This window comes from Tupaia chinensis, unplaced genomic scaffold, assembly GCF_000334495.1.
Source record: "Tupaia chinensis unplaced genomic scaffold, TupChi_1.0 Scaffold000687_1, whole genome shotgun sequence".
NCBI classification, from domain to species: domain Eukaryota; kingdom Metazoa; phylum Chordata; class Mammalia; order Scandentia; family Tupaiidae; genus Tupaia; species Tupaia belangeri.
Genome location: NW_006160210.1, coordinates 1,155,355 through 1,180,924, shown reverse-complemented (window position 1 = coordinate 1,180,924; position 25,570 = coordinate 1,155,355). Strand labels below are relative to the sequence as shown.

Genomic DNA, 25,570 nt, shown 5'->3' with positions numbered 1-25,570 from the left:
ATAATGTGCTCAACTAGAGTTTGGTTTGGGTTTTCTTATTTCTCTCTCTCTCTCTTACTCTCTCTCTAAGAAATCAACTTTGTATACATTGAATTAAAATCCCACCTTAGAGCTTTGTTCTGGATACAGAAGGCCCTCAAACTGGGTAGTCAGAAAAGCTGGGTCTGTGTTCCTGGGGGAGCTGGTACGGAAAGTACAGTGGCTATACTAGAGGCGGTGGTACACCGAGGGCCAAAGACATGGGTGGATCTATAAAATATGTTTATCGCAGTGGAAAGATTATTACACAGAATAAAGTCTACAGTATAACCATTGCATTAAAAATATATGCATAAGGGCCAGCAGATCACACAGTGATTAAGGGCACTGGACTTCCACATGGCTGACCACAGTTCAAGTCCCAGACCTGGCAGCTTGTTTTCTTACTTTCCCTCTCTCTTTCACTCTCTGTCCCTCTCTGGTCAAAATAAAATAAATATAAATAAAATAATTCTTTAAAAAATATGTGCATGTGATAGCAATCACATATTTCATGATAATGTTTAAGAAAACAACAACATAAAAGTGGCAGCTCTTTCATGTGTGGAAATGGCAAATGGATTTCAGATTTAAATGAAGAAGGTACACAGGAAAATGTATAAACCAAGCAAGGGCCTTGTGTGATTCAAAGATGGAAATACCCAATGAATTGAGACATATTAGTATTTTCATTATTATTTTATTTAATATGCAATGGATTCAAATATTATTTCATTATTATCATTATTATCTTATTTATTTATATATTTAGATTTTCATCACAGGGCAAATGTGCTTGCCAGAGAAAGAGAGAGAGAGAGAGAGAAAGTGAGAAATCACTCCCCAGGAGGATGGACATGCTGCAATCCCTTGTCCTCCATTCTCCTCTCAGGATTTTCAGTGCACCCACACACACACACACAGGCACCCAGAGTGATTTTTTCAAGTCACCAGTCTGGGACTCAAACTGTGGTCAGCCATGTAGGAATGCAGTGCCTTAACCAACACGCCACCTACTGATCCCATATTATTAACTTTAATTCAGCCCTCAATATCTGAGAAAAAAGAATAAAATAAGAAAGGAAGGAGAGGAGGAAAGGAATGGGAAAAGGAAGAAAGAAGAGAGAATGAGAGAGAGAAGAGAGAAAAGGACAAATCTAAATTACTTGAAAAACCGTATTTTCTCAAAATATTACAGATAACTTATTTCAAAGTTTATGTGTAGAGGGGCCAGTAGGTGGCAAGATGGTTAAGGCACTGAACACTCCCACATGGCTGCTCATGGTTCGAGTCCTAGACCTGGTGGCTTGCTTTCTCACTTTCACTCTCTCTCTCTGTGTGTCTCTCTCTGGTCAAATTAAAATAAATGAATGAATAAATAATTTAAAAAATTATGTCTAGAAATTTTCATTTGAAATAGAATATGCGTATAGCAAAATATGCCAAATTACTTAGAATACATTATTGTAACAATAGTGATTTTTTTTTTTAGAGGTTTTTGCTATAGGGTGCTTGTGCTTGCCAGAAAGACAGAGACAGAGAGACAGAAAGCGAGTAATCATCCCCCAGAGGGAATGGCATTGCCACAATTCCTTCTTCTCCATTCTCCTCCTATGACCTTGGGCATGCATGCACATGTGCCCAGTGTGAGTTTAAGTCACCAGGTCCAGGACTCGAACTGTGGTAGACTACATGGGAGTCCAGCGACATAGCCATTAGCCAACTGCTGGTCCCCATCAATAGTGATTTATGTATTTGTAAAACCCAAGACATGAACTGTCTCTTCAGTAAAATAATTAGATACCAAAAAAACCCCTTTCTTTTCAACTAAGATGAAGACTTGAATACACCAAACGGACTGGGCCAAACAAGACCCTGATTCAAATCAGCAAATTAAGAAATTGGGTTCTTATTAAATTAAAGTCTTGATTTTTGCTTCTATTGATAAAGAAGGAAGCAAAATATGAAGATTTTCCTGGTATCATATTTAGAGTTTCCCCATAGTTTCAAATTTCATATCCAGAAATGGCAACACTATTAGAGCATCAGCAGTTGCAATAAAATCCTATCTCTTAGCCCAGCCACAGTGACACAGGCAGTAGGATATTGCTATGCAATGCTGAGACACACGGAAGTCCCCAGGTTTGAGTCTCAGGTCACACTAGGGTTACTAACAGCACGTGCCTGTGATCTTGGTTGGCTGAGAGACAGAGGTTGAGGGGAGTTAACAACATGGCTAGGTACCATCAAGGATTCCTGTCTGTATCTTTGTGCGTTTGTGTGTGTGTGTGTGTGTGTCTTTCTCTCTCTCCCCTACCACACACTTCTCTTTATCTCATGAAATAAATAAAACAAAATTAAATTAAATAAAATATCTGCCTTTAAGGCCAGCAGGTGGTGTGGTGGTTAAGACACTGGATTCCTACATAGTCTACTGCAGTTCAAGTCCCATACCTGGTGATTTGCTTTCTCACTTTCTTTCTCTTTCTCTGTCACTGGTGAATTAAATAATAATAATGATAACAAATAAAATAAAATAAATAATTCCTTTTAAAAAATCTGCCTTTAACTGCTTAATAGATGCAGTACAGTAGAGTTTTAGACTTTATTCTTAGAAACGTAGATTCTACTCTGAATTTTTTCTGTTCAACCACTCCATGAAACACTTAATATCTTTTCCTTTCTTCTTTTTTTTAAACCTTTATTTATTTATTTATTTATTTATTTATTTATTTATTTATTTATTTATTTATTTATTTATTTATTTATTTATTTATTTATTTATTTATTTATTTATTTATTTATTTATTTATTTATTTATTTATTTATTTATTTATTTATTTATTTATTTATTTATTTTTATTTGACCAGAGAGGGACGGAGTGAGAGAGAAAGAGAGAAGGAAAGTGAGAAAGCAAGCCACCTGGTCCAGGACATGAACTGTGGTCAGCCATGTGGGAGTCCAGCACCCTTAACCACCATGCCACCTGCTGGCCCCATCTTCTTTACTTTTTTTTTAAAGAGATTTTTTGCTATAGAGACCATGCACTGACTAAAGAGACAGACAGAGAAAGAGAGACAGAAAGTGAGAAATCACACCTGAGGGAGGATGACCATGCCCCAATCCCTTCTCCTCCAGTCTCCTCTCAGGATTTTGGGCACACACTCGCATGCGCCTAGCATGAGTTTTAAGCCACCAGATCTGGGACTTGTACTGTGGTTGACTACATGGGATTCAGGGATGTAACCATTATACTATATGTTGGTCCCACTTAATATCTTGTATCAACACTTTTATTTGTTTGTTTCAGCTAGACAGAGCAGAATAGGAGTATAAGATTAGATCACACCAAGTGTATTTAGTATTAGAGGATAGTCACCTGAAAGCTTCTGACACACAGAAGTATGTATCTTACCAACTGTACTCACCGCAAATAAAGGACTTCCCTTTTTTTCAGTTATTCTGCCTTTATTCATGATAGAGCATGTACACGTGCATAAGAGACTGAGAGAGACAAGGAGAGAGAGAACACCCGTTTTCCCCCATGAAACTGTATCATATTATAATCCTTCTTCCTCCAATTCTACATCCTGTTGGATCCTGGGTATGAATATATGTCTAGGAAGTTTTCAATCCAAGTGCGCAAGATTCGAACCCTGGTCAGTCATGTGGAATGTGATTTCCTTCGCACAGTGCTTAACTACTGTGCTCTGGGGCCAGCCCTCAATTAAAATACTTCTTGAAGGCACTATTTTTGATGACCAAATTCCACATGCTTATGATTATAAAGATATGAAAAATACAAGAACTATGGGAAGAGTTGGTTGTTGTCTAAATGTACCGCAGAATTTAAAGAAATAAAATAACTAGCTCAAAGTTTAAGTTCCCAGTTCAAGTGACACTGAGATCAAGGAGTTTCTCTGATGCCATAAATATCTCACATCTGTCTCTTACAGTAAAAAGGGTGACAAAGGTACCATCGAGATCCAAGTGCTTTCAACCTAATTCCTGAATTACAAAGGTTATGAATTTATTATCTTGCCAGTTGGGAAAATGACACCATTGATTGGGGAAGAAATTCGAAGCATTGGAATGTTTGGATCAATGGAAGAATTCGGTGAGTCAGAATTGTCTCCACTTCTAAAACTAATTGAATCTCTGTTGCTCGCACGTTAGGCTGTTCCGCACCTGACTGAGAAAGCTGTTCTTCCATTTCTTGAACGCCAAGTCCATACCTTCTCTGTGGTGATTAACTGACGGAAGGAAGCAATTCTCTTCCCGCAGAAATCTATTATTCTATCAGAACTCAAGTCCCAAAATTCTCTTGGGAGCCAATTTTCTAGTCAATACCGGGGACGGGGAGCTTCTTGAATGTGAGACTTACAAGATTCTATAGTTAGATTTGAAAAAGCATGAAGGAGTATGTGCGAAAATGAATATTGTGTGTTCCTGACTTAGAAGCAAGAAGGAATTTTAATTTAAGCCAGTATAAATGTATGATTAGAGATTCTAGATTCGAAGTGCTCCCGGCAGATGCCACAGGTGCTAAGTATGTCGTCAATTTAGTTGACCAAAATCTGAACTGAAACGTGGCCCAAGTTAAATAAGTTCAGACACTGGGAATTCCTTCTTTGTGTATAAAAGAAATTAATGACCTCTTCAAATAGGAATGTTAAAGTAGATCTATTGATCAGGACCTGGGAAATTCTGTACTGATTATATCTTCAGAAAGGGCCCAAAGACAGTTTCTTCACCATAACAATGAGAAAATAAATAAATAGAAATAAGAAACAATGATGACCACATGTCAAACAAGCAAACAAATGAAACAAATAGAACAAATAAACATAAACCTATATAATTTCTGTTCTCTTTACTGTAGAACATAAAGGTTGAAACTACAGTTAAACGACTTCTTGATTTCCTTAGGGTTCAGAAATGGCAGGAGTAGTAGCACTACCACTTGAGGGAAGGTGAGCATTTTTCTTATAAGAGGCTGTAGGACTTAAATAGTAAAAAATGTCGTACTCCAGAGAGCACTGACTGAAATAATGGGCCACTTGATCGGTACCACCAATGACATGAAAGTCAGGGGCACAGAAATCTAACTTTAGTGACCTGGTTATTTATAGCCTCTCAACAATTTCCAGATCTGATTGTTTCTCTACCACAGAGTCCCTTCAATGAAGAGAAAGGATCTTATTCGTGAAAAAGAGCTCTGCAATAGCATCGTATATTAATACTGTATGTCTTCCTTTTAGCTTTTCTGAAAGGCATCTGTGACCATTTGTAAATACACTGGGGAGGGATGGGGTTGAAAGTAAATCACCAGACCTTTCAGAGATCACTGAATACTGCCTCGGAGCTCATACTGACCCCTGTGGCTTCAGAATAACACGAAGACACACTGGTCTAACTAGAAGGTATGAGGGTCATGTGATGAATGAGATTTTAACCTGAGCCCATATTACAGTCAGCACAGTGATACCACCATTCCAACTTTTGATTGTTTTATCAGAACTCTGGTGTATATTTAGAAGATTTATGCTGTCAATGGAAGAAAATTCTCTTTTTCTCAGTGGCCCATGAAGTCAAAGCTGTGAAACTTTAGTAATGGCTGAAGAAAAGACCTCTGTCTCCCTGTGAACAAAAGACTAAACACAAGTCTCTGGGGACATGTTGCTATTAGTGCCACCCAAAAGAACATAGAAGATGAAAGGGTGAGGATTACAAATACATGAAAAGATTTAAATTACCTGTTCAGCGTATACAGAAGACAAATTAATCTTGGCTAACTTTTTTTTTTCTTTAGGTTTTTGCACGTGTGCTTGTTGGAGATAGAGAGAGACGGGGAGAGGGAAAGTGAGAAATCAGGGGGAGGTGGCTACCCCACAATACTTTCTTCTTTATTCTCTTCTTGGGATTTTGGGCACACATACACATGTCCAATGTGATTTTCAAGCTTTCAGGTCCAGGACTTAAACCAGACTTGGCCATGTTAGAATCCAGCACCTTAATCACCGCATCACCTCCTGGCCCCCACATTTTTTTTTTAATTTGCTTTAGGGTTTGTGTACTCACTGGAGAAAGAGAGAGTGAGAAATCCTCCTCCCCTAGTGGTAAAATCACATCACAATCTCTTCTCTATTCCCTCTCTGGGGATTTTGGACATGAGCCCAGGGTGTTTTTCAAGCCACTGAGTCTGGGACTTAAACTATGCCAAGTTGGCCGTGTGGAATCCATCTGCCTTAACTGCTTCACTACCTGCTTGCCCAACAAATATATGCTTAATCAGCAGTGATTACAAATATATTGTGACCAGCAGACAGTATAACGATTTCATCACTGAACATCCACATGACCAACCATGGTTCAAGTCCCAGACCTGGCTGCATGAAACTCACACTGGACATCTGTGAATGTGTGGCCAAAATTCCATGGATTGCAACATGGCCATCCCCCCCCTGGGTGGGGATGATTTCTCACTTTCTATCTCTCTGGCAAGTGAACACATCCTATAGCAAAAGATCTTTCTTAAAACAAAAACAAAAAAGAAACAAACAAACAAAAAAAAAAAAACAGAAACCAAATACAGCCACTGTGATTTTTCCACAGGAAAAAATTGACAAACATCCTGACACTTGGTATTAGAATAGCTATATCATGCTGGTCAGCTCTGAAGATGGAACCCAGCTGAAAGGACCCTGGATTACAATGCCTTAAACACCTTGGTAAGAATCCATGAGTGACTCCCATCAAAAATATGGGAATTTGGGGTCAGCAGGTGGTATGGTAATTAGGGTCCCACATGGCTGACCGCAGTTCTAGTCCCGGGCCTGGTGGCATGCCTTCTCATTTTCTCCCTCTCTCTTGTTCTTTTCCTCTCTGGTCAAAGAGAGAGAGAGAGAGAGAGAAAGAAAGGAAAGAAGGAAGGAAAGAAGGAAGGAAGGGAGGAAGGAAAGAAGGAAGGAAGGGAGGAAGGAAGGAAGGAAGGAAGGAAGGAAGGAAGGAAGGAAGTTAAAAAAAATATGGGAACCACCTACCTTGTGTTATTTCTGATGCTCTGGGATATGCTAGGACATCTCCCAAGTGAGAGGCAAGGTTTGCCACCCATATCATATTAAGACAATTCTCTTAGGGAAAGGGTCCAAGAGTCTCCGACTTAACTCAGAACCATTCAGTGTTAGTCTATTAGAAACCTGTACCTCTGCGTAATTATTAGTAACTTTGGTTTTGTGGTCAGAATGAGCTCATCTTTCCTTGCAATAATGCATGCATGTGTTTATATTAAATGAACTTTAAGCCTTTGTTATACAGTAGGGTACTTCAAAAAGTTCATAGAAAATGGAATTAAAGTACAAGTTCATTTTGGTGCAAAAAAATTTTAAATGCATGTGTAGGTTTTTCACATATGAATTTTCTTTTTCTTTTTTTTTTTTTTGGAGAGGTTTTCGCTATAGGGCGTGTGTGCTCGCCAGACAGACAGAGAGAGACAGAGAGACAGAAAGCAAGAAATCACCCCCCAGGAGGGATGGTCACGCCACAATCCCTTCTCCTCCATTCTCCTCTCGGGATCTTGGGCACGCACGCACACGTGCCCGGCGTGAGTTTAAGCCACCGGGTTTGGGATGCGAACCGCGGTCAACTACGTGGGAGTCCAGCGACATAGCCATTAACGCTAACTGCTGGTCCCACACATATGAATTGTCTATAAACTTTTGGAATACCTTTCATATGCCTAGTGAAATTAGTTTTAAATAAAAATGATATTTATAGGAGAGGTTATTTATAGAAAAATCTAATAAATGTACAATATTATGTTGAGTAGATAATAAAAGTTTCAAAGTAACTTCTTCAAGAAAATTTTTAATGTTGATATGTCTATATTATTCATCTCTTTGTCTATCATTTAAAGAGATAAATTTTAGATGCCCTAAAAGAATAAAACAGAAGAAAAACTGAAGTGTTGTTGTGTAAATAAATCTAAACGTTTATCCAGCAAAGAAAGATTATCCTTAAGTAAATGTTTTGAAAGAATGTATTACCAAAAAAAGGATTAAAAACACACTTGAAAAGTTCAAGAACTCAATGGCTTTATTTCTTTTTCTTTTTTTTTTTTCCCCCTTTATTTGCTATAGGGTATATGTACTCACTGGAGATAGACAGAGAGACACAGACAGAGAAAGAAAGAAGGAAAGTGAGAAATCACCCCCCAGGGGGCAATAGTCATGTGACAATCCTTTCTCCTCATTTTCCTCCTGTAATTTTGACCACACATGCACACACACCTGGCATATTTTTCAAGCCACTGGGTTCAGGACTCAAACCATAGTCGACGACGTGGGAGCTGAGCACCTTAACCACTATGCCACCTGCTGGCCCCTATAATGTAATAATTTAATCACTGTCTTTTGTAGACCATCAACTAGGTTTAACTAATCAATTTCAGTTCCTAGCTTAATGCAAAATTTTCATCTGAACAGATAACATTTTTTTTTCTTTTAGTACTTTTTGAATCTAATTTGGAATTTGAACAGTACATACATGTGTTGCTGTCAAAAAAAGTAATTATGCCAATCAAAATTCTACACAACGATGAAGGCCAAATAATAATTTTAAATACATTATTGAAGGGAAAAAACACACTTCTCAGAAAACAATCTTTTGAAGATTAAAGTTAAAATCTGCTAAAAGAAGTTTTACACACGAATCGCATATGGTGTGGATAACTTTCTTCAATTTCATGCTTAATAAATATTCAGACATTAAAAACTGAGTAACTCCTCCAACCCACTTTCTGTGATGTTGGAACTTGATGAATGTTCATCCACGGTGATATTGAATCTCAGACTTTTCAGGAGCTATTCGAAGGTAACAATTTCTGTGGAAATTGAGACTTAGTTCATCTGGAATGCTGCTATTGAGAAAAATCTTATTCTGATATTTTTGAGTAGGTTTGCAAGGGTTTTACAGTGTGTACTCTGAGAACTGGAAAAAGCAGCAGTCAAACGTCAATAAGTCTGCTCTGAATTCAAATACTTGTTTTATGTGGCAGCCAGGCCTCAAGCAGCTGGATGAAAACTAATCATTCTTGGTATTTAAAGTAAGGGAGGTCCAAATAAAATACTTTGGAGTCTGAACAGATCATCAAGTCAAAGACAACTACAACTAATGTTTATTTATTGAGTACAGCGTTAAATACACACACGCACACACACACACACACACACACACACACACACACTAAATAAATAGCTGTTTCCCACATTTAGCTCATCAAAGGAATATTTTTCAAAGAAGTTAAGGTTACGCAAGCTAGAGAATTTTCCCCCAGCTAGAGAATTTTCCCCCAAAGGAACACAACTCTTAGTGATTATTCAATATGCTTTTAGCATGTTAATGGAAAAGTCATACTTAGAACCAAGTAAGGCTGAAAGACCTTGCATAAGAAGCCTGAAACCTCGGGTTGAAAGATATTATTTTCTGATATGGGAAGACAGCTCACATTTACGGAGCCCTGTGACGCGGAGATACCGTGATGGAAAATCAACGACTGCCAGCCTGGCCTGCAGCGGAGTCTATGCTGAGGGAAAAATGACTTTTCACTATTCCTGTCCAGATTTTTAGCACCTTTATTAGTTCCACCTAAGGTTAAGAAGTAAATAGAGAGGTAGATAACAGCTTTTCTGAGGAAAGTGGCCTATATACGTGCATTGTTTTCTTTCAGGGAGAAAAGAGCTGCAGATGGATGGGTACTCGACATAACAATACGTCATGTTCAGAACCCTCTCTGCACAGTACTCAGAGACTTCCGCGCATCATCCGGGCTACTATTGAGTGTCTCTCTCAGCTTCACCTCTCAGAAACAACTGTGAACTCAACTGCATGCATTCATAAGATAAAACCACTTGATTTACACTGACTTACCCAACAATTCAAATGAAATACTTAGGCCAAGTCTCGCTAACCAGTAGTACTCTTTGCCAACCTCTATCTTTCCACAGCCTATAAACTTAGTCTAATTGTGCATGAGCGAAGTCCAGTTAGATTCAAACACTTCCTCTTTCATTGTCAGCACTGATAGCAAGGATGTGCTGACTGACCAAAGCCCATGTGGGCTTGTCCACACGAGGTGACAAGCTTGGACTGATAGGAGTGTCCAGGTAATACAGAAAGCTTACAACTTTTTGCTTTCAATGCTTTTCTCATGCTCTCCTACATAATCATAGTTAAACAAAAACAAAACAAATTATAAATTACTCTTAGGCCTGGAATCATTCTTACCACATAGTCGGTTGAATTATAAAATCTGCTGTATTTTACCTTTTGTTTCTTATTGTATTACAAAAGAAATCTTCTTTGTTGGTTTACTTAAAAGTGAATATTTGAGGGGAAAATAGAGGTGAATTAGTAGCTCAAACAGGAATGCATCCGCTACTCCCTAATAATTCCAAGATCTCCACGTGCAATATAGATGTGTTTTCATGTGGTCGTACACAAATTCATAGTTATTCCAATTTTGATAAATGGATTTAGCAAAGAAAATTCATTTCATGCATTTTTGCAATTATAATAGAAATAATATGACAAGACTTAAAATCTGCAAAGAAAATTGAGCTGTGGCACCAAACAAGCAAATAAATAAACAAGGAAATAAAATTTGCCTAAATTCGTGCTGAATGAATAAAATTTTTCTACAAAATGAAGAAAACTATGTAAGAAAAAAGGCAGATTTGAGCTATAAAAATTCATGGCATAAAATTACATGTGACAAAGATTTTTGGTTACAAATAGATTGAGTTCAGAAATGTATTTTTAATTAAAACATTCAGTTTAGACATTTTTTTTTATTATTCTATCTCTAGATGTGTCTGCTAAGAAGGCCTGAGGCTTTCATTTGTATGAAACTAAAAAAGCCTTTTGAGATGTGTTATACTTAAATCCTGACCTGGTTTATGGAAATTCCTATGCAGAGCTCAGCCTGTTGGCCCTCAGCTGTGGAGGTAATTGAGAGAGGGGAGGCTGAAGATACACAGGTTGGTTGGGCATGACACTTACCTGCTTGATTTGTGGTTACATTTACAGACACATACTGCCGGGCTCCTGGGCTCAAGTCGGACACTCCATTCACTGCCTCAATCTCAAAGGTATAGTTTGTGTGAGCGAGCAGATCCACCATCATGACAGAGGTGTTTTTCAGGCCGATTTGCCGGGGGAGGTACCTGACATGACCTCCACACTCCTCACACACACCTGCATGGGAGTTGCACTTCTTGCATGCAATATAATAGGACACATCTTTCCTTCCACCAGTGTCAGCGGGCGGAATCCATTCCAGAAAGACACTAGTTTCATTAACATTTGAGATGGCATTCCGAGGAGCTGAGGGGGGTCCTGGTTTGCAAAGTAAAGTGAGAAAAACATATTTTTAAGATGATATGAATTAGGCACCATTTACCACACCAATCCCTGGTCTGAAGGAAAAAATAGAGTCGCAATCAATCTTTTAAGTGATAATTTGTTACTATTTTTGAAAATTCTTATAGTTTTGAGGGACAATAGTAGAGATTATGCTCTGTAGAAATGACTTATCATGATATTGTTATAGCACTACTTTAGTGAAAAGCAGATGTTTTGCTTAGTATATATGCAAATACTATAATAGGGAGTACATTATGTATGCACAAATAATGTTAGATAAATTATATATCTAGAAGTGGCAAATGAATCTCCTTGGGGATTGAACTGATTACTTCCACATTGACACTACTCCCTGCAAACAAGCAAGCAATGAGCAGAGGTATAATATGATTTGTCAGTGCAGCTCTTGACTACAAATTCTACGAGTAAACCAAAGCTTACTTCAAAATAAATTGCATTTCTACTTAATAAGTCACCAACAGAATTTGAAACCCTCTCTCCTACATCTAGAAAGCACTAGGATTTAAGTAGTTACAATCTTTATCAAAACTTCTTTTATTGTAATATTGTTTTTATATTTTGATTCTATAGGTGTGAATTTTACTTAACTGAAAATCTAAAACTTATTTTAAAAATAATCCTCAGAAGCACTAGAAGTAGAACAAATTTTGATCTCCAAGGATCTACCACTATCAAGAAGGAACTATATTTAACTAAAATACTGTCATAGAATCAAGACATCTTAGAATACTATTAGTGTGACTTTTCTAACTTCATGTAGAGTATCTTAGCCACTGTTTTTTTAGCTATATGTTAAAGGGAAATTGGATGCAATTTAATAGACCATTTTATATTCAGAATTACCTTATTTCAATGGAATATTTTCACTAAAATTTTAGTAATAAAACTCACACTTTGAATTGCTTTAAAGATTTCTTAAGGAATAAAAATATCTTGTTTATTTACTATTTTACCTATTTCTGAAACTAACAATTAATATACTAAAGAAAACTAAAATCAATTGCATAACGTCTAACTCTAGTTGATTTTAGATATTTAGAGTTAAAACTTCAGTCAGCTATTAATGTTTTACAAGTACCTATTCTCAAAGAGAAAATGCATTTTTAATTCTTGCAGACTTAATTAATAAATCTCTTTCTACAGGGAATAAAATGGAATGTGGTGGAAGTTGAATGGTTCATAAGCATAAATTAAGCTACTTACGATGATCTAATTTAGTTATCTTAATAGGCATGGTCTGTTCTAAATATAGAGTTTAATATTAACTTCTACCTAATATCTATCCAATCATGATTGTTGAGGACAAATTAAAAACTTACCAGAATGCTACCTAGCATAGAATGATTCATATATGAAATGCTATTGAAATGAAAGGACCCCATAACTAAAGAGTTGACCATTTTTGCCAAAACAATCCTCACCTTGGCTATATTTATGATTGAGCCCTGAAAATGTTTCCATATGTACAACCAACAGACTTCAAGATGAAACCGTCACTTTTAAGTAGAAACAATTAAGATGGAAACACAGGAACTACCATTTTTACAAGATCTAGCTTTTAATAGTGACAAGTTGTGAAAGAAAATGTAATTAGAAATTTTTAAAAAACTTACAAATTTAAGTTCTGAGAAAAGAGGGTTTAGCATATATTAAAACATGTCCAGTTTAGAAAGATGCCTATTGAAATACAATTGCATTTCACACCTTTCCTCCAAATCTATAAAAATGCACTGAAGTCTGAATCCGTCACATTTAGGTGAAGACACATGTAACCTCGAAAGTCAAAATGAAACTCAAACTCCAGCAAAGCTCTACAGCAGAAGTAAAAGCAGAGATTCAAACAAATACACCCCTAGAAAATGAGCTAATGAAATTCCATTGCCCTGATCATATTATAGATACAGTAAGTATAAATATAGATACGGTAAAACTGTGAAAAGGACCCTTGATTTAAACAGATTCATGAAAATCTTGGTTTTAATTTTTTATTTTTTCACTTTAGATTCATAAATATTCTTCCAGGCTAAAATATATAGAGATAATCATATTCCAGGGAAAAAAAATTAAAAGGAGTTGGAACTATAAATTCAATTCCAAAGAGCCTAAAGGAAAATGAAATTCAAGATCTTCATCTGAACATCATCCACACTATAAGGGGACTTTATGCACTATTTGTGTACTATGAATGCAACTAAAAACAGACACACAGACTCAGAGACGATGTGTTAGAAAAGCCTTATATGAATCCCAATATTCTCATTTCAGAAATGCATACAAATTAGTGTTGTTTTGAGACACAATATTAGAAACTCACACACCTAGAGACAGAACAACAACACCGTAAAGCCTTTCTGTGGACTTTGTCCCTGAAGAATGCAAAGTAGTCCTTGCCATCAAGACATGGCTTCTCTCCCATCCCCAAATCTAAGAAATCTACAGCAAGAGAGACTCACATCTATGCCAAGAAAGACAAAAATTATCAGTAGACCACTTAAAGAAAATACTAATTAGAAAATTGGCAAAATGTAAAAGATAATTCAAGACATGCTTTTCTCTTCTTAATTTACCCGTCTGTTGTCTAAGCCAACCCTTTTTCTGTTATCTGGGGAGTCTTTTGTTCTCAATAACCTAAAGAATTGTTTAAATCTCCACTGCAACCAAAGGCATCAAATTCATCATGGTTTAGATCTTCTCCATTTCAGTGTATCCTCCCCAAAGTTTATATTTACTCACTTAAAGAGGAGTTGTTTCTCAGAAAGACTCTAACTCATAACATTATCGGTCCTGAGATAAAAAGAATGATCTTCAAAAATATAACGCTATAGAATAGCAATGATTTGAGGAACCCTAAAACTATATGCCACTGTGAAATTCAGATCAAATTTCAATTTGCTATGATTTGATAACAAGGAATCTGTACTGTCTTTTCATATTTAGGGATGAACACCAACATTTCAAAAGTGTTTGGGAACATCTTTGAGAGCAGCTCTCTCATACTTGGCTCTAAAATAGTAAAGTAAGACAGGTCATGGAAACTGAACATTATGAAGAGGGAGGAAGACATTTATTGTCCCTTTACTTTTTTCTTTTTATTTGATTAGCTATTGAGACATTATAGAAAAATTCTGATTGTACTATCATCAAACAAATGCATAAAGCTGCCAAATTCCCAGAAATATGTGGAAAATTACAAAAATGAAACTATAAGAATCATTGAGGGGACCAGCAGGTGGCGTGGTGGTGAAGACGCTGGACACTCCCACATGGCTGACCACGGTTTGAGTCCCAGACCTGGTGGGTTGCTTTTTCACTTTCCCTCTTTCTCTCTGTCTCCCTATCACTCTCTGTGTGTCACTCTATGGTCAAATTAAGAAAATAATAATAATAATGAATAAATAAATTTCAATAAATAATTCTTAAAAAAAAGGATTGAGAAATCTACTGCCAAAATTAAAATTAAGTGTGTAATATGCACCCACTCTAATGATATGATCAGAAAATATGTTACAAATAATAAGAGTACATACTAACAAGACACATGACAATGGCTTGAAAACCCTAGTGAAAAAATTAGTTGTCTAAATGATTCTAAAAATTGGACCTGCTATCCTCTAGTTCACCGTCTTCTCAAAGTGCTCCCTGTCTTTTCATAAATCTCTCTCATTGGCCTTTGCAACTTACTAGGACAGGTTAGAAAAGAAAAGAAAGGAAAAACATCATTGACTGCACAGCTATAACTCCCACATGGCTGACCACGGTTTGAGTCCCAGACCTGGTGGGTTGCTTTTTCACTTTCCCTCTTTCTCTCTGTCTCCCTATCACTCTCTGTGTGTCACTCTATGGTCAAATTAAGAAAATAATAATAATAATGAATAAATAAATTTCAATAAATAATTCTTAAAAAAAAGGATTGAGAAATCTACTGCCAAAATTAAAATTAAGTGTGTAATATGCACCCACTCTAATGATATGATCAGAAAATATGTTACAAATAATAAGAGTACATACTAACAAGACACATGACAATGGCTTGAAAACCCTAGTGAAAAAATTAGTTGTCTAAATGATTCTAAAAATTGGACCTGCTATCCTCTAGTTCACCGTCTTCTCAAAGTGCTCCCTGTCTTTTCATAAATCTCTCTCATTGGCCTTTGCAACTTACTAGGACAGGTTAGAAAAGAAAAGAAAGGAAAAACATCATTGACTGCACAGCTATATGAGCAGAAAACTGGCTTAGGGAGGCAAAGGTTTAATGCAAACAGGGAAGTGGATTTATCAAAGTCATGTTTGGTTATCATGACCATTAAAATTTTAAAAAATTACATATCTGTGTCTCAGATGTTGAACTTCATATCAGGGAAAATGTATGCTTCTAACAATGATGGATAAAAAAGACTCAAATGTTTCAATGCTTACTCCAGGAAATCAAAATCGGATGAAACCGTTATTGAGAAGATTAAACGTTATGCCTGTTTTAGGGGGACATGTTAATAGACTGTAACAGGCTCCATCATGCTGTTTCTTCAAACTGGTGAAAGTTAGTATCACCAAATATCCATGGGTTTCCTTACTTGTGCATGCCATTGTGGGTGGATCAGACTCCCTCCTGAAATAATCCTTTTCACAGACACAAGAGGTTGAAGCTTCCTCATGGGTGTAACTGTGAGGTGGACATTTGCTGCAGCTCTGGCTGTGAGGTGAGGCTTTGAAGAACCCAGGTCTGCACACTGTCAAAAGAAATAAGAGACTAAGCTTTTCCCTGGAACAGATGCAGTGTTTGCTTTGTGAATTATGTCATTATTTTGACTAGTATACACAGATTATAGTTAACACAACTTCAAGAATGTTTCATAAGCTTCTGGATCATAAATACTAGGCTACTCATTCAGATAATCAAATAATTATTTAAAGTATTTAAATTAAACATGTACAGATTGCATACAGTTTATGCTACAGGAGCTTAGAAGAAATTATATTTCTAGGGACTGGCAGGTGGCATGGGAGTTGAGGCACTGGACTCCCATGTAGTTGACCATGGTTTTGAGTCTTGGATTTGGTGACTTAAAACTCATGCCAGGCATATATGCGTGTGTGTCCAAAATCCCAAGAAGAGAATGGAGGAGAAGTGATTGCAGTGTGGCCATACCCCCAGGGGGTGATTTCTAGTTTTCTGCTAGTTTTCTGTCTCTCTCTGTCTCTTTGGTGAATGCATGTGGCCTATAGCAAAAAAATTCTTAAAAAATATATATGTGTGTGTGTGTGTGTATATATATATGTATACACACACACACACTCACACACACACACACACACACACACACATATATATATATATATATATATATATGCAAACAGGGAAGTGGATTTATCAAAGTTATAAATATATATATATATGTATATATTTTCTAGGGGCCAGCAGTGGCATGGTGGTTGAAGTGCTGAACTCCCACTTTAAAAAAGAAATTATATTTCTAAAAGGCAAATACTTATATGTATTTAAAATAGAACTTATGCTTTGAATACAATTTTCACTGACTTTATCACTATTGTAAAACAATGTTGAAAAACAATGCGGATTATCCCAGAGACTCCTAAAATGGTACAATACACATTTAGGTGCTCAAAATGTTGTTATTAAACTAATAAATAAATTACTTAGATGTTAAAAATGTCATAAATTCTGTTACATTGGGAAGAAGGCTTATATAAATGGGCTAGTGTATCATCCATCCATGTTTATTTCACGAGTCAGATTTTAGATATTTGTTTTACATTTTAATCCATTTTAGAACTTTTCCTTGAGGTTCCTACTGATTCAACATTCATCTGTTAATATCAGTAATATTGGCACTATGCAAATTATAATGATCTATAAGAGGCAGAAATAATGTCTTCAGTTTTGCATTCACAACTTTTATCACAGTGTTTGATCACAATAAGTATTTAAAAAGTGGTGTGCTATGCATGAAAGAATGAAGAGTGTAAAGGAACTATTTAGAATCACATAAAAAAGGAGTTCCCTGATATTTCTGTTAACATTTCTAACTTGGTGGTCAGGTAAGTGCTCATGAAATAAATCTTTTCATTCTATTAATTCCCTATATGCTCATATCACTCTTTTTTCTCAATCATCAATAAATCCAAGCTTTAATATTCCAAGTGCTCAAAAGAGGCCAATTGAAGACCAGTGAACTGATGGTTTGAATACTGTTTTAGGGCTTATTTTACATAGAGCCAATCAACTCTTTTTTTTTCTAGTTTCAAAACTGACTACATATGCTGCTGTATTTATTCTAGCATCAATGCACATTTGCTGAAGCTCAAAGGTGAACTTGTACTTCAATAGAAATGTTTGATAGACATAATGAATTGGGGCTAATTTTCATATGCTAAAAATGATCTCAAGTTTCAGTAATCCATGCTCAGGCTCTCTGCCATCACCATGAATAATCAGGAATTGGCAAAAATGAGAAGGTACTTTTTCAGTAGATCTAATTATAGTGATAGTAAAGCCTTAATGCTCTTACAAATTCAAAGAGAATGTGAAGGTATTTGAAAGATAAGAAGAGCTTTTTGATAGTATTAGGAACATTCTTGTAGTTAAATGATTAGGCGAAGATTTAAAATAGTATTTTTCTTTTAATAGGATTGCTGTAGCAGCCAATACCATACTTAGCCAAGTTATCCAATTTTTCTTCTTTTATCCTTTTCATAAAACCATTCTCACTTTAAATGCTATTTGCTTTCAAAGACATGAAGTGTCAATACACATACTCTGTGTATTTGGAATCATCTATCATTCATAAAACAAAAGTCATTTCTTTTTAATGAGTACCTTTTAACTTAAACATCTTGTATGATATCCTATATAACACTGCTATTAACCCCCCCGTGGAAGTAGAAGATAATATCTACTCAATGAAAGGTAGATAAATGTATCTTTCCATCAGAAGCTCAACAAAATGCTTTCAGCAGAGGTGATGGACTCAAAACACTTTTTGGTACTGAGTTACAGAGTTAAACAAACTAGGCCTGGCCTTGCCTTCAAAGTCTTAAAATTATTAATATGATTATGTTAAGAAAGAGAAATAATATGGGAGTGAACATAAACATTTGATTTAAACTAGAATATCAAAGCACACTTCTCCCTGAAAGTTGAGTCTGATGAGATTTCAGATAGTAAGAACATTATTCAATCTGAATAGGAGTGTAACAGCGCCTTAGCGGGAGAAATATTTACAAATGAACACAAGAGGAGGAGAACAAACAGGAAGGTGGAGGAAACTAAAGAAGTGTTCAGGAAGAAGTGGAAATAAAAGAGAAGAAATAAACATACACTGGCAGAGAACACTAGGTCACTAAAAACCCTTAGAGTTTTTATTTAGTATCTGGAATTGTATTTTGTAGGTAAAGGGATGCCCCTGCAAACATTTAATCAGCTAATTAAAACTGTTCTATCTGAAGATTCTTCCGTTTTAAGTAGGGAAATGATGAGAACAAAGCAGAGTTGAAGAGATCAAGTCACAGCAACATGGGTAATGGATGGGAGAAGGTCAAGAATGGAAGCAACTGGGCTTTTGTTTGTATAGCATCCATCTGGAAAGAGACATTGTTGGAACAACATGGGGTGTAATGTTTAAGGCACTGGACTTTGACATGGTCAACTGTGGCTCGAGTCCCAGACCCGGTGTCATGAAACTCATGCTGGGTGCATGTGCATGCGTGCCAAATATCTGGAGAGGAGAATGGAGGAGAAGGGATTGCGACATGGCCATCTCTCCAGGGAGGTGATTTCTCACTTTCTCTTTCTGTGTCTCTGGTGAACATATGTGCCCTATAGTAAAACTCAAAAAAATAAAAGAAAGAGACATTGTTATGGAACAAGAGTGAACAAGAGTGGTTCTAATGGTAAAAGGTAAGAGTTGATGACTTCAGGAAATGAAGATGAGATAAGATAAATTACCAAGTTTCATGATAGATTCAATAGATCAGATCAAGAATGACTCTAAGATGTGTGGGCTCTAAGATGTGTGACTTAAACTGCACAGAAAATATTGGGACCTTTTTTTCAGATGGAGATTACTAGATATGAAATGTATTTGGGGGAAGATAGTAAGTAATGCTTAAGGTATTATTTAACTTGAAGTTACTAAAGAAGTCCAAGTATGTGTTCATAGAGAAATATTGTGCAATTCAATGTTATCCAAGAAAAACATCACAAACTGTAACTATTCATCACCTTCAAATTTTGCTCCCAAATCCCAGTGTGGTATACCACTCTGCTGCAATCTTCATACTGTCTGCTTAGTTAACTTCCTTTCCCAACATCAGCATGGTTATCTTGTACCTACTCCTTTTTTTTTCTCTTTCTTTCCAAACTCTTACAAGCTCAGTTCCTGTTAACCGCCAGCTGAGACATTCACTTGAAGCATTATGTTAAGAAAATAGAAGTTATCAGAGAGGAACTTTCTCATCTTCCTGTCATCAAATTGCCAAAATTACATGCAGTTATACCAACCCTTTCTACTTTTCTTCCAGCTCCAATGAAAATGCATCATTGCTTCTATTCAAGAAAAAAAAAAAAAAACCTTTATTTGTATTAGGAACCTCTCTTTGAGAAAACGCAAGCATCTGCAGCCCTTCTGACATGCTCAAAAGCAAAATGAGACAAAACATACAACACAACTATTTGTTTCACTTGATCCCAATTCCCCCTGTAGCTACCAGATATTTTTGTTCCACCTTCAGGACACAATTTCTTAAATTACCTTTCCATCCATGTCTCTCTCATTCCTCATTCTAAATCACATGTTGGTACATGCTGCACCTTTGAAATCATTCAGCTGAAAATGCGTTAATGAAGACTGCGGTTACCCTGTATGGCAATACTCACTCCTCAGAACCATGTGATTGTGCCCCCTTTGGGGAAAATCCACTTATTTTTATTTTTAAATGCTAGCATAGCCTGCAAGTCTCTCCACAATATTTAAAAACTCTTCAGATGTGTGGTCTTCTTGCAGCTCATTGTCTCTGTCCCTACAAGCCCACTTACAATATCCTGCACTTGAGAACTTTTTTCACCTTTGAACATTGCAGGAAAAGCATGCTAGGCCAAAAGACAAGTGCAAATAATTAGTTACACTTTGAAAAGTAGTCTATAAAAAGATGATTGGAATTCCTCTAAAAGCAAATGGGAGACACAGGAGGTGTTGAGGTTCTGAATGCACCCTTTTTGTCAAGCACTGTGGCAAGGCACACATGGACTGCGGTGAGAAGATAAAAATGGTTCTTCACATGTGTAGGCTCCTTGACCTACTGGTTAAGGCAGGTGGATCCCACTTGGCCAACTGAGCAGTTCAAGTCCCAAATCAGCAGCTTGGGAAACATACCAGAGAATGTGTACATGCCCAATTTCCCAAAGGGAAGAAGAGATGAGAAAGAAGGGATTGCAGTGTGACCATTCCCCCATTCCCCACAGGGGTGCTTTCTCTCCCCTGCTCTCTCTGTCTCTCTGTCTGTCTCTGCTAAGCACATGTGCCCTCTAGTAGTAGTAATAATAATAATAATAATGTTATTCATAAAGCTATAATGTTTTAGGAACACAATATAAACAATAATAAGCAACAGAAGCAAAACTGACTTTATATTTTAATCATGATGATATTCAATAAATAGTTATTTAGATAAGTAGTAAAATCTGTATAAATTCCAACTCTTATGTTTTTTTTAAGAATAAAAGGGAGCCAGCAGGGAGCATGGTGGTCAAGGCACTGGACTCCCACATGGCTGACCATGGTTTGAGCCCCAGACTTGGTAGCTTGCTTTCTCACTTTCCCTCTCTGTCTCTCTCTGGTGAGCATGCATGCCCTGTAATAAATTAAACAAACAGAATAATGATAAATAAAATTAAATAATTCTTAGGAAAAAATAGGAAGCTTCTGGAGCAAAGTTGTGTCACATAATGTGTGTATGTTACCTACATATTATTTAGAAAACACTACACCAGTACGTTTAAATTGTGAAAGGGGTAGGAAATAAATGTATCCTATGGTAACATGCCTTATGATACTATCTTGGCAATTCTCTAGAGAAAAGGAAACTATTTTTAATAATTATTTGTACCTCTAACTAAAGTCTCCTTTGAAATGCCACTTTTTCCATGATGCATGTGTTAATCCCCATGACGGCATATTCTTTCTCTGTTCTTTCTTCACACTTCTGAACCATTTATGGCATCTCTCCTAGGGCATATAGCAACATTGCTATCATAATTTTACTGGTACGCATTCTCATCCTCCCCGAACTCACAGAAACATTCTTGAGAACAGAAATGGTTCTCATGATGTTTGTCATATATTCTTTGTACTGAGTAAATATTCATTCTATATTGCTGTAAATAGTACTTTTGTGTCTTTCTCAGGCTCAAAATGATATTGCAGGAACTTAATAAAAGCTAGTTTACCTGTATAATTTAAATATTAATTCCTGGTTTAAAAAAAAAAACAACAATGTGTATTATAGTCTATTTTACACCATCCATCAAATTCTATCTTTAATACGTAGTGTTCCAAAAATAGAGATGATAATGACATCTATTAAAATTAAAATTTATAAAACCATGTCACCAATAGTCAAATCAAAAGGTTTGCTTTTAGTTTTTGTTTCTTGGGGGTTTTTTTGAGAGAGAGATTTTTTTACAATCGGGCATGTGCACTCACCAGAGAGACAGAGAGAGAGAGAGAGAGAGAGAATGAGAAATCACCTCCATTAATCCCAGGGTGATGGTTATAGGGCAATCCCTTGTCCTCCGTTATCCTCTTGGGATTTGGGGTATGCGTATTCCTGTGTCTGGTGTGTGTTTCAAGCCTCCATATCCAGGACTCAAATCATGGACAGTCACATGGGAATCCAGCACCTTAACCACTATACCACCTGCGGGCCCCTCGACCTACTAAAATTGTTGAAAGATCCTACAAAATCTGATGAGGAAACATTAAAAGGTCCTCAAAATTACTAAAATTTTGACACTAAAAATTTGGAATGATGCTTCACATTCTTTATCTTTAATGTCTTTAATATATAGATTTACCTTAAATAGCTAACAGAATAGTATTGTATATTCAAATACTAAGTGCATTTACTTTATAATTTGAAACCAATACTCTTCAAACACAACCACAATTTTTTAAAAATTTCTTTAAAAAGTACTATAGGAAATAATTCTGATTTAGTAACTTAGATATTATAATCTCCCTATTAGAATTTAACAATCATATGGAGAGAGATGAAAGGAAATAAAAATAAAAATACACAGACTACAGTTGTCTGCAGTGTTCAAAATATAATTAACCTTCAAAAATATTATTAGATTTATCCAGCTATGCTTTTTTGAGGAAGACAGAAAATCACTGTGAACAAGATTCTTACCATAGCTTTATTATGAATTATCAGAGAATATAGCTGAGTCAAATTAGCTTTTTAACTGCTGTGCTACCATCAGCTCCATGCTTTTATAAGATTTTTCAAAATAAGTTACCTAGAAGATATATTTGCTCAAATTTAAAACATGCGCTTGTTAAGAAAATAGCATAACACAAAATTCAATGAGGAAAGTACAACTCAAAAATATCATATTTTAAATATAATACATAGTATTCTTATTTATATCAAAATTTAACTGTAGGAGCATATTTAGCCTTATATATAAATATCTCCTTAGTATAAAATAGGTATTGTTTTGTTTGTTTTATTTTTTAGAGAGATTTTTTGGGATAGGGTGCGTGCTCTTGCCAGAGACACACAAAAGATAGAGAGACAGAAAGACAGAAAGTGAGAAATCACCCTCCAGAAGGATGGCTATGCCACAGTCCCTTCTCCTCCATTCTCCTCTTGGGATTTAGGCCATGAACACACACATTTCTGGCGTGAGTTTAAAGTCCCAGGTCAGAGACTCAAACTGCAGTTGACTACATGGAAGTTCAGTGACACAACTATTATGCCATCTGCTGGTCCCCAAAATAGGTACTGTTTTAAAACAGTGATACATTAAAAATAGATTTAAACTAAGAACACTAAAATTTGGTAACATCTCTTGACTGGATTCAAAAGAAATAGAAAAAAGATCATATTTAAGAATATAGAATTGTAGGATAATTAGTATATAAATTTAAACAACTAAAAGAAAAAGGCATACATATATATAGCATATGTTATGGTTTTAATATGCCCCCCAGAAATTCATATGTTGGGACTAAATTATATTATGTGTATTATAGAGGTATTAAGTAAAAACTTAATTCCTTCATGGTGTCCCAGAATAAGGGATTTGTTCATAATAATCACATCATAGAGGCAACATGCTCTTAAATAGATTAACGATGTCTTGCAAGAGCCGATGAACTGCAGTTCTCACAAGAAGGGGTTAGTTCTCAGGAGAGCTGGTTGTGATAAAGGAGAGATCATTAGGACCTCTCTCTCTCTGAATGTTCCCACTATCTTCTTCTCTTTTCTTAACACTCCTATAGGCTTAGGACTTTGGACTTTCCAGTCACCAGAATTGTGAGTTTGTAAATAAATGTTTATCCTCTTTATAAAATCACACAGGCTCTGGTATTTCTGTTAGCATGCAAAAAAAATGTACTAAGACTATACACATAAACATAGTTTATGTGTGTGTGTGTGTGTGTGTAATATGAGATATGTAAAATTATAAAATCATGGACCATGATAAATATACTTCATACATGTGTGTATACTACAATTTCCTCTAATTATAAATAAAATAAATATGTATGACTTTAGACTTTATATTACATTCACATTTTAAAAATTCTAAGTCCATATGTTTTGTAAAAGTATTTTATCATAGTGCCAATGATCAACTATAATATGACTTCCTTTCCATATTTCAAAGAGAGTATCCTCCTCCAGAGTTCAGAAAAGAACAGAATATCCTAAAAGTTAGTAAAAATGTATTAGGTATCCCAGGTATCCCTTCCTGTTTTATTCCTCAGATTAGAGCTTATATACTTTCTAACTAATAGATAGCAAATTTAGAAAATATTTAAAATTTAAAATATACTGAAGAGAATACATACAGATATAACCAATCCCCCCAAATAATCTCAGATAGAATATGCGGAACAGAAGTAAAACATGGTGACTTGATTGTTATTTATTTCTAAGTTATTCCCTGACAAATGATGTGCTTCCTAAGTTCAAATAGTTAAATTAAGTAAATACCAGTTTTATACATCTAAATGCCAATAGTATAGAGAAGTACTCATGGAAAGATATTCTTCAGTGATATGACAGCTTATCTCTCCACTTTGTTAATATGGATATGCTTATTTACAGGAACTAAACATGAAGTTCCCTTTAGGTTGGAATGTACTAACACACGGATTCTAACCTGTGGACAATTGTAAATATCAATATCTCCATTTTACATTTATTCACTTGAACCTCCATAAAATAAAAGTCACATAATCTAAGCAATTCACCGAAGGTTTCTAGGAACAGTCTATATAAGATGATTATTTATCATAAAAATAGAAACCATTATATATCTCTCTCAAAGCAGTTTTTTCCCCCTTAGTTTTCTAAAAGTTTATTTATATCTTTCATGATAGCAAAAGAGAGGAGAAACAGACAAGCACTCTCAACAGGGTCTCAACTCTCCTTTCCCCAGCCTTTCCCAATTATCCAGAACCATGAGCACAAACACGTCTGGCATGTAAATATTAACCTGGGACTGGAACTCTGATCTTCCCTATGGCCTCCAGCATTTCATTCAGAATCTTGTGTTAATGCTGTTCCACTGTGCCTAGGATTCCCTCTTAATTACTGAGTCCTCTACAGTAAGACATCTCAATAGATAATTTTAAACTTTTATTTTGATTATTGGTTTTAGTAGGTATTTTTCATGATTCTGTAATTCCAACAGACACTTAGCATTTTTCCTCCCCCAAATAAGTGTCAACTAATTCAGATGTAAGAGCGGCTGTGGTTGGGCTGGCCTTGAGCTGTAGGAAGCCAGTCCCATATGGCTGATCATGGCTTGAATTCTAGTCCCTGGCATTTTGAAATACACGCTGGACACTTATGTCC

The 25,570-nt window shown here is 35.9% G+C and overlaps 1 protein-coding gene across 8 annotated transcripts in view; it reads right to left on the bottom strand.

Annotated features, from left to right (window-relative positions):
* The window catches only part of EPHA5 (EPH receptor A5), a 421,001-nt gene that overhangs the window by 200,231 nt on the left and 195,200 nt on the right, over positions 1-25,570 (bottom strand). For 4 of the 8 annotated variants that reach the window (XM_006160483.2, XM_006160485.2, XM_006160484.2 and 1 more), the window contains exons 4-5: positions 16,033-16,188; positions 11,078-11,413 (exon numbers count right to left, since the gene is read on the bottom strand). The exons of 3 other annotated variants lie outside the window; for them this stretch is intronic. In XM_006160483.2, coding sequence (XP_006160545.1) covers positions 11,078-11,413; positions 16,033-16,188 — 492 coding nt within the window. The remainder of the gene's footprint in view (positions 1-11,077; positions 11,414-16,032; positions 16,189-25,570) is intronic. One more of the 8 variants, XM_027776611.1, reaches the window with a different exon arrangement.